At 37.0% G+C, this 11060-nt stretch overlaps 1 protein-coding gene across 9 annotated transcripts in view; it reads left to right on the forward strand.

The window, feature by feature from the left end:
- specc1 (sperm antigen with calponin homology and coiled-coil domains 1) overlaps positions 1–11060 on the forward strand; it is a 149094-nt gene that overhangs the window by 106726 nt on the left and 31308 nt on the right. For all 9 annotated transcript variants that reach the window (XM_062048193.1, XM_062048192.1, XM_062048194.1 and 6 more), the window contains one exon: positions 426–528. In XM_062048193.1, the coding sequence (XP_061904177.1) occupies positions 426–528 (103 nt within the window). The remainder of the gene's footprint in view (positions 1–425; positions 529–11060) is intronic.

Here is an 11060-nt window from a genome sequence, read left to right on the forward strand (position 1 = left end):
GCAACTGCATGCAAAGTCTACTAAATAAAACTTGCGAATTGGACTGGGAAATGTAAGAACTGATGATATAACAACTGGGCAGTGCAGTTATCAATATCAGCTCACTGTTAAATGTTAAATAACACATTTTATTTTATTATTAAACAAATGAACATTTATTATGACATGAACATCCACAGAAGTACCAAAAACCGTTACCATTATCGATTCAGGAATTTGGTACCGAATCGATTGAAATGTGAAAGACACCCATTCCTACTTACAACACAGAGCCAATACACAGTGAAGAAATATAAACTGTATGGTTAGGGATGTAAACCAATGAAAATATTTGCACTTTTACATGTGACAAGAACACTAATACGTGTCTCATTCTGTCTTTTCGTCATTCACTGTGGACCTGTGGCTTGTTTCCTTGGTGACAGTGTGGAAAGACAAGACCCCCTGGCTTCACTTGCGCAGGAGTATGGGGGATCTAAGAGGAACGCGCTACTGAAGTGGTGCCAGAAGAAAACACAAGACTATCCGGTAAGGATCACAGGCCAAAGTCACTTTCACATCATGCTTTGTTTACATTGGCTTTAAAAATCCTACACATTCCTTTAAAAAGCCATTTTAGCAAAACATTTAATAGTATTTTCAACTTTTTAGACATTGAAAAAATAGAATGTAAAAATGTCAAATACCTATAATTAAAAATGAAAAAATGTTTTATGTGGATGCAGGGATGCAAACATGTAAAAAAAAAAAGCCTCTTAAAAGTTGTGTGGCGCTACCTACTGTTTAACAGATATTCACTCAGTTTGGAAGAAAACGCCATAAGCCTTAAAAGCAGTAATGGTGTCTATTTGTAAAAAGTATCAGTCAGAACTTGTAACGTGTAAAAAAAAATTAATATATAAAAAATTAAAGGAAAAATAATAATTAAAAAAACAACTTTTTAATGTGCGTGTATGAATCCCCAAAACATGTATGCACCTGAGAATTGGTATCGGCTCTCAACATTACCAATTTTCGGTAATTTTGTGTGTGTTCATGTGGTAATAAATGTTGATTTGGTTATCAATAGAATCTCTTTGTTCATTAACATTTAACACCCAGCTAATAATGGTAAATATTAGTGATGGGTTAATGACGCCTCGGTGAGTGTATGGCATACTCAATAATTGTATTGACACTGCACTGATACTCTTGTTAGTGTTTCTTAATGGTCATCAGCCAGCTGCTGGATTAAAAAAGTCACTACATTTGACCTGCAAATAGGATTATTAGTAAGCAAAAATTATTTTTTTAAACAAAAATCTGTACAGCAAAAAATATGAAATGAGCAACCCTGGTCAATGAGCTGAATAATTAACATAAGGCTGAAACGACGCGTCGACGTAGTCGACGTCATCGGTTACGTAAATACGTCGACGCCGTTTTTGTGCGTCGACGCGCCGCATATTTACGTCACACTACCGTCATGGCGGACCGCAAAGCAGACGATGCAAGCGGTGCGAGCGAGGGGGGAAAAGCATGCCAAAAGTGGTCAAAAGTGTGGGAGTATTTCAATAAACGGCCTAATAATGTTGTTGTATGCACACTGTGTCGAGCGGAAATGGCCTATCATAGCAGCACAACGGCTATGAACGAACATTTGAAAAGAAAACCATCAACTAGTCAATCGTCCGCGCGGTACGTGTTTTGTATTGAACCGTTTCGGTACGGGGCTTTCGGTTCGGCACAGGGGTGTACCGAACGAGTTTCTAAGCTAAAGCTAACTTTAGCTGCTAAAGTCTTAACAAGCTGCTTCGCTCCTCTGCCTCTGTCTCAGCACGCAGCATTGTCCCACCCACACAACCATCTGATTGGTACACACGCAGCATTGTCCCACCCACACAACCATCTGATTGGTACACACGAAGCATTATCAGCCAATCAGCAGTGTGTATTCAGAGCGCATGTAGTCAGCGCTTCAGCGTGGAGCAGATAGGTAGGGATGGGCGATACCACACTTTTAGGATTCGATACGATACCGATACTTTTTCTTGCATTTTCATCGATACCGATACCAATAATTTCTTATTGGCAATTTTTTGTCAGTCAAAAATATTATTACTATTGTTATTATTTAAGACAAATCACAAGACAAATACAGACCATTTATACCACATTTATTATGGTCAATATATAATAAAAGTAAAATTAAAATAAATAACATAAATATGAAAAATAAATTAAATATTATATATAATAATAACTATACATTATATATAATAATAATTAAATATTAGGGCTTTCCAATTAACAGTCAAATCCGAATTGCAAGAAGCTGCAGTTATTTTTTAAAGTTTGTGATATAATTAGCAATTAATGAAATATTAAATAGGCTAATGTTTTCGAAATGTAAGAAATCATGTTACAGATTAAAACCAAAATCACATTCAATCATATATTCAAGATTTTCTTGGAAAAAAATAAAACTGTAATGCAAAGTTGAAGAATCTCCAAATTGTATCTCTTTCTTATCTTGTTTTAAATACTCAAGCAATTTTCAACTAACAGTAAATTCCCCTGTCTGGAAATTATTTGAATTTAGGATAATCATTTAAACAAAAATATTCAGTAAACATTACTAAAAAAAAAAAAAACAATGCCTGTTTTAAGTCAACAATTGGACAACACTGGATATGCCTGGCTGCATCGCTGTCGGCTGGCTGTGTGTGTGTTGCACGTTGACGACGCTCATTCGCTGTCTCCTGTCACGTGACTGGGCCAGCTCTATACTCTGCCAGGTACAGGGGTGTCCCAGCACATAGTAAGTTAAGTAAGTCATCAAAAACATCTGAAAGTGATGCTTGCACCCCCCACACGCCGTTTTTTGGTTTATATCGATACTTTTTTCAGAAAAGTGATGCCAAATGAGTAGCGTGTGAGTATCGATATATCGATACCACAGGATCGATACGCACATCCCTACAGATAGGTGTTTAGCAGGTGAGCATCAGGCAGCGGACTCTCCCCAAATGATAATAAACACCTCCCAGTCAACCACTAGTAACATCACTATGAGCCCGTTGACCTTCTAGAAATATAAACTGCAGCTCAGCTCACTCGCAGTCCTGGCTTGAGGTGAAGGCTAATTACCTCTCAGTTCCAGCCACATCGACCCCTTCTGAGCGCCTATTTTCAGCTGCTGGGAATATTGTAAACAAGAAAAGAACCAGAGCATGTACACATGCTAACCTTTCTTCATTACAACTGTTAGTCACTCACTGGAATGAGTAGAATTGGTTATTGTGTACTGTGTTGGACTGGATGTTTATTTTGCACATTTTAAAAGCAATACTTAATGTTAACAGTGCTCCAGAATATTTAGATTGGCACTTTTTTATATTGGATGTTTATCTTTATTTTTGCACATTTGAGCAAATAAGCAATACTTTCACTTTTGTTGAAATGTTTACACTGTTGTTACAGAATATTTCGTTTTGCACTTTTTTGTATTGGATGTTTATCTTTATTTTTGCACATTTTAAAGCAAAATAAGCAATACTTTTACTTTTGAAATGCTTATACTATTGCAGAATATTAAGATTTGCACTGGATGTTGACTTTTATATTTGCACATTAAAAAGCAAATAAGCTACTTTTAATTTTGTTAAATGTTAAAAGTTTTATATGTTTACATTGTTACAGAATATTTAGTCATGTTGTTGTCAATGTTGACTGAGTGGCCATACTTCTTTTTTTTTGTAAATAAAAGCCATGCCTTTTGAAAAAACGGGCCTACATTTATTTTTTCATCTTCATTTTGAATAAAAAATAATCGGTAAAAGGAAAAATAATCTATAGATTAATCGAAAAAATAATCTATAGATTAACTGATTAATCGAAAAAATAATCTATAGATTAATCGATAGAAAAATAATCGTTAGCTGCAGCCTTAAATTAACAGGAAAAGAAGAACATTTACCTTATTTGGCGCTAATACATTAAAATGATCCCACACTTCGGAAAGGTTCCTTCTTTTTTAAGTTCCATTTCGATCAATCACAGGGATGAAAACTTGCGTCAAACGTAGCATGCCACTTTTTTTTTTACTTCATTTAGAATGCGCTGTCACTGTGAGCCGAAATAAGTGTTTCTTGATGGACAGTTTGACGCTTCACAATCAAATGACACAGCAGTTGTATCGGTCACATGTGACATTGAGGCATAGAGGGACACAGTATTACTCCTTGTGTTTTGTAAGGCATTAGTGCTTCAGTATTGTTTGACCCATCTCTTTTAACTCTGTTGTGCAGTTGTTATATCTTGTTTTCCCCCACTTTTGAGTCTCATTTATTTAAAAATGTGCATTTATTTCGGTTTGTTGTAGTCTTTGCTAATAAGTTAAGAATGACAGTCCTGTCTTTTGTTGAATGCCACAAAGACTTTGCCTGTAACTATTGTACTTATCACACATTCATTGTTTAATTGAAACGTGCATCCATGTTGCAGTTTTGTTTGCCAAATTTGAAAGTGTTGTAATCGCCATGTAAAATCACCAATACTAATCAGTAGCATGTATATGGCATATCCAATGGAAATTAGCATTGAGCTAGCTTGAAAAGTCGAGCGCTTTTTTTTTTTAATCAGGCATGCTTGCTTTTAACATTAGTTGGTTGGCATGTTGCATTGAAAATTGCAACATTACCTTGAGGCAGTCCGCTTTGAATACATCTGTTTTCCTCCCAAGTACTTAAAGACAGTGTCGAGTTGGCCTGCAAATCGACATAAGTGACAACGTCAATTATAAAAATTCATTGACCAAGATTTGTTATTGTTGACTAGTTTATTAATAATGTTTTAATTGATAGACCGCCAATAGTGATCATGTTTACACTATTATTCTTTTTGCTAAATAATGCTGCTAAAAAACCCCAACAGTGCTGGATAAAAACATTTTTGCACTTAATGTCATGTTTTAGCTTGTACTTTAAGTCTGTTAATTTTTTTTCCACTGTGATTATATACTTTGTGGAATAAAGTTGAAGAATTAATTTCTCAGCAATGTATATTTCTTTTGTTTCAATTGATTACAGGTTTTAAAAATGTATCAATTTAAGTTGCAGACTCAACGTCAAACTCAAACGTGTACAGCAGTAAGTCGATTAATCGAAAAAATAATTGCTCACTCGTCGACTATTATAGAGGTCATGTTAAGATTTTTTCTTTCTACATTTAAAACACTTCCTTGTGGTCTATATAACATGTAACGGTGGTTCTTTGGTCAATTTGGCATTGATTGGGTTTTACAGACCATTTTCAAGGATGCGTCGTTTTTTGGGCAGACTTCTTTACGTGCCTCCACTTTAACAGCATCTTCTCCCTGTAATCCATGTTGTAGTTTTAGCGCTTCCATATCGAGTGTACTGACAAATACAAGTTCGAACTATACACTACTTTATATTACAAATGGCACTGGCAGAGGATGCATGTGCATGTACAAGCCAGTCTGCTCCATGACAAGAAGATCGAGTAAAAGAAAGAGCTTATTGACTACAGCGCGGACCAGCTCGAAGCACTTTGGATACATTTCTACCATATTTTGAGATATCCGCTAAAGTCACAATTGGGGAAAATTCCAAACAGTGCGAAGGTGGGCAAGATTGTTTGGCACTCAGCTTCAAGGGTTGGAATTGGGGGTTAAATCACCAAAATTATTCCTCAGCGTGGCCAACGCTGCTGCTCACTGCTCCCCTCACCTCCCAGGGGGTGGAACAAAGGGGATGGGTCAAATGCAGAGGTTAATTTCACCACACTTAGTGTGTGTGACTATTAGTGGTACTTTAACTTTATAAATATCTCTGCCATGCCTCCATACTTTGATTTTAAATTTTTGGGACTTGTGCAGATCCCAAATACACAAACAGGTACCAATAGGAAAGAAAAGTTGGTTTTGCATAATAGGTCGTTAGTTGCAGTCCTCAGCTGCAACCAAACACGGGTATTGACAATTAGCACAGTTTGATTTTACTTGAATAGGTACTCTAAAATACCCATGGCATTCGGTCGGTACCTATTAAAGTACCAAATTCGGTACCCATCAGGGATAGGCTCCAGCTCACCCAGTGACTCGAAAAACGACATGCGGTATAAAACAATTCATGCAATAAGAGGGTTGCACAACGTCACATCTGTTTTTCTTCTTTACGGCTTAATTCACACGATGGTCAAGCAGCTTGAGTGTAGCAGTAAAACAAGTGTTTTATTGCTGTTCTGTTCCTGGGTGTTCCAGTTGTTCAAATAGAGAGATAGCAATGAGCTTTAAAGGCCTACTGAAATGATTTTTTTTTATTTAAACGGGGATAGCAGATCCATTCTATGTGTCATACTTGATCATTTCGCGATATTGCCATATTTTTGCTGAAAGGATTTAGTAGAGAACGACGACGATAAAGGTCGCAACTTTTGGTCGCTGATAAAAAAAAAAAAAGCCTTGCCTATACCGGAAGTAGCGTGACGTCACAGGAGGAAGGACTCCTCACTTTTTCTCATTGTTTACAATGCAGCGAGAGAGATTCGGACCGAGAAAGTGACGATTACCCCATTTAATTTGAGCGAGGATGAAAGATTTGTGGATGAGGAAAGTGAGAGTGAAGGACTACAGTGCAGTGCAGGACATATCTTTTTTCGCTCTGACCGTAACTTAGGTACAAGGGTTCATTGGATTCCACACTTTCTCTATTTTCTATTGTGGATCACGGATTTGTATTTTAAACCACCTCGGATACTATATCCTCTTGAAAATAAGAGTCAAGAACGCGAAATGGACATTCCCAGTGGCTTTTATCTCCACGACAATACATCGGCGAAGCGCTTTACCTATTGAGCTAACGTGATAGCATCGGGCTCAAATGCAGATAGAAACAAAATAAATAAACCCCTGACTGGAAGGATAGACAGAAGATCAACAATACTATTAAACCATGGACATGTAAATACACTGTTAATAATTTACAGCTTGGCGAAGCTTAACAATGCTGTTGCTAACGACGCCATTGAAGCTAACTTAGCTACGGGACGGCGGCGGGCGTTGTAGCTTTCGACGACACCCCGGCCGCCATCAGAGTCGGCAAGAAACATATATTTCCCCAAAGTTACGTACGTGACATGCACATAGCGACATGCACATAGCGACACGCACGTACGGGGAAGCGTTTAAATGTTTGGAAGCCAAAGCTGTACTCACGGTAGCGTGTCTGCTTTCCACCTCAAGGTCCTCCTGGTTGTGTTGCTGTAGTCCGCCGCTAATACACCGATCCCACCTACAGCTTTCTTCTTTGCAGTCTCCATTGTTCATTAAACAAATTGCAAAAGATTCACCCTGCTCCCCAAGGTGATGGGTCAAATGCAGAGGACAAATTTCACCACATCTAGTGTGTGTGTGACAATCATTGGTACTTTAATCTTTAATCTTTAAAACACAGATGTCCAGAATACTGGGGAATTTTAGGATTAAACAGAGCGTTTTGTATTGGATTCAATGGGTCTGAATACTTCCGTATCAACCATTGACGTCACGCGCATACGTCATCATACATAGACGTTTTGAAACGGAAGTGTGGCGGGAAATTTAAAATTGCACTTTATAAGTTAACCCGGCCGTATTGGCATGTGTTGCAATGTTAAGATTTTATCATTGATATATAAACTATCAGACTGCGTGGTCGGTAGTAGTGGGTTTCAGTAGGCCTTTAATAGAGTCTCGAAAGAAGTGGCTCATAAAGGTAGTAAAGTCAGGGGGGGAAAAAAAGTGCGTAGAAGGAAACGGCTCCTAAAATGATCACTTTCATGTTGTGGAATACAATCGGACATGCTCGTGTCTGCAGCGATTACTTTGTAAAATGTTTGTTGGAATATATGATTTGTTTGAGAAATTTTCTGTGATGCAGTCCAGTTTATTCTCCACTATGTTAGTAGTGTTTGAGAGCAGAACTAAACGTAAAGAAAGGACAAGAGATTGCATTAGTTTGTGTTCTTTTGTGGTTGCTATGCCTAAGTGTAACTACGAAGACTTGCTTGTGCAAATAAACTAACGTTGCGGTTGGTCTGAGTAATAAATATTGTGATTGTTGGTCCAATCCACCGTATTTTTGTTGCCATTTTTCATAACAGAAATTAAAAGTTTATGTTGTTGTTGTGCAGGAAAGCCGAGTGCTTTATTCGACACAGATGACCACATTACAGCATCTTTGGTGATATTTATTAGCATCTAGAAAATATCCTTAATAGTATTAATAAACTGGATGATTAAATCTCAACAGCATAAACTATATCTTTATTGCTAGTGAACATTCATGCTGAACAACAGGGACATATACAACTAAATAATGAGACAAAATGTACTTCACACTATAAAAACAACGGCAGACATGAATTGTAGACGAGACTAATAATTGTAGCAGAAAACTTAACTTTTTCTCATTAACTTCACAATCACAGCAGCACGACACTCGTTATGTCAATCAAATACGTTGTGGATAAATAAAATTTGTCTAAGTCTAAGACTCCAATTTTGCCTTTCACCGATTAATGCTTAATTTGTGCACCCCTCAGATGTAAAGACATGATGTGCCTTCAATCTTTTCTTCTCTAAACATTGTAAGTGTCAAGTGAAGTGAGGTAGCAGTAACCTCTTGGTGATGATAAATGATTTACATCTTTTAAAAAATATTTTTCTTCAAAGTGTAAAAATCCACTCCACTCATTTAAACTATTTTTTCATGATCGCTTTTATATTTGCCTCTAAACCTTTCAAAATAAGCCTAAGTCGGCACTGATGCAGGTAAATAAACAGATGCCTAATGGGGCTTAGACCATCGCCTGAAACCTGGAAGTGCCCGGATGTGCCTCTCGGTCACGTGATTGCAACCCAGCTATTGAAAAACACTGTAAATTAACGAGTACAAATTGATGTAATGTACCCTCTAAATAAAGTAAAAAAATGATTGCTGCAATTTATGTTAAAAAATCTGCTTCATAATTATTTTAGTTTAAGGTGGGTATACTCTAACAATATTCTCCAACAAATAAACCGTTTTGGTCAGTTTTTTCCCCAGTTGAATGTTCTCCACATCAATTTGTAAATGTGCTAACATATATGTTATTATAGTTTATAGTTGTATCAAAACGATACAGTATGGCATTTCCCGATGCTTTATGTATGATTTTCTTCTGACTTTTTTTTACTGCTTCTTTTGTCGTTGGATTTTGTAAGATACCTTGTTGACATTTGTTCAGCCAGCTGTCCTATTGCCGTAAGATGCAATCACTGTTGTGTAGCCATAATGCAAACAGTGACGCAGTGTTGGAGCCACACTGGATTTATGCATTAATGCGTTTCAAATAACGCATTTTGCCTGTGTGCGTGTCTCTTTGTTTTGGCATTGCTTTTGTTTAGTGTTCCTTGTGTCCATGGAGTCTGGTGCCCAGTTGCCCTCTAATACCCAGTTTAAGAAGTAAGGATTAGAGATTTACCAGTGTAATAATGGGAATGCCAACTAACTAATGTTAAAGTTCTGGTTCTTTGGTTTTGATACATTTAGTCATTTCACCATAAATCTGCTAAACCAAGATGACATGGCATAGGTGATAAAAATAGATGTTCTTAAGGTCGTTTGATATTCTCGTGGCACATGTGTGCTGATGAAACACGGTAACAACCCTTTGTGATGAAAACATCGTACCAGATAACGTTGACCAGCCAGCACACACTCCCAGCATCGCAATAAGATTTTGTAGCATGAGACAGACTCACATGAAACATGAGACAGCTCATAAGTGGAAATTTAATTAGATTTGTAGATAGAAGAAGAATTAAATAAATCCGTTTAAACAGGCTGTATGAGCAGACAGCTTATTCAAAACAAACATAAATGCATTCGCCGGTTCCCAGTGTACACAATCTTAAGCTTATAAAACAAGTTTTTAAAAGGGATTAAAATACTTAACATCAGCTGTTCTGATGTCTTTACACATTTTACCCTCAAGGGACCTTGTCCTGTACAGCCAAATATGATTTACTTTAAAGTATCAGTGTGGTCCAATACTGTATAAACCCTAGTAGCCTGTTCTCACAAAGGGCTTAGTGTGATCACATTATTGTTTTCAAGTACCAAGACTTAAGAAGATTTGACATTCTGTATTCAAGTCTCACTATAATCACTTCCGTCCTGAGGTGCTTGATGCTGATTCAAACAGTGATCCTTGCGTGTTTATGGATTTAGTCCACGTCCGCCATGTGCCTAACCTGTAATTGGATTCTGTCCCAGACAATCAGGCCTAAAAGAACAACTCTTTTCACAAGACTTGAAATGATCCCATACGCCAGGGTTGTCAAGCTCATTTTCATTTAGGGCCACATTGTAGTTATGGACGCCCTCAGGGGGCCGCTTGTAACAACGAATGATATATGAATTTGCCTATGCATTTGATTTTTTTTTTTTTTTTTTACGTACACTGTAAAAAAAAATCTGTATTTTTTACAGTAAAAAACTAGCAACTCAATCACCAGAATTTTACTATAAAATGTACAGTGTATTTTTCAACATATTACGGTAAATGGAAAAACTTTACCATCGTTTTTATTTTATTCTAGCAACTGAGCTGCCAATGTTTTACCGTTAAAAAACTGTGATACTGTTTTACCATTAACAGTAAAAATCACAACCATAGATCTTACAGTAATAACACTGGCAGCTCAGTCGACAGAATTTCCCGTAAAAAAACAGTGGTAGAATTTTTTCAATTTACAGTAATATGCTGTAAAAAAACATTGCACATTTTACAGTTAAATGTATTGTCATTTTTACAGTGTACAATTTAAAGAAAGTACCAATGATTGTCACACACACACTAGGTGTGGTGAAATTAGTCTCTGCATTTGACCCATCACCCTTGATCACCCCCTGGGAGGTGAGGGGAGCAGTGAGCAGCGGCGGTGGCCGCACCCGGGAATAATTTTTGGTGATTTAACAAATTTAAAAAAAATTTAATTAACAGATTTAATTCCAACCCTTGATGCTGAGTGC

Source organism: Entelurus aequoreus, linkage group LG05, assembly GCF_033978785.1.
Source record: "Entelurus aequoreus isolate RoL-2023_Sb linkage group LG05, RoL_Eaeq_v1.1, whole genome shotgun sequence".
NCBI classification, from domain to species: domain Eukaryota; kingdom Metazoa; phylum Chordata; class Actinopteri; order Syngnathiformes; family Syngnathidae; genus Entelurus; species Entelurus aequoreus.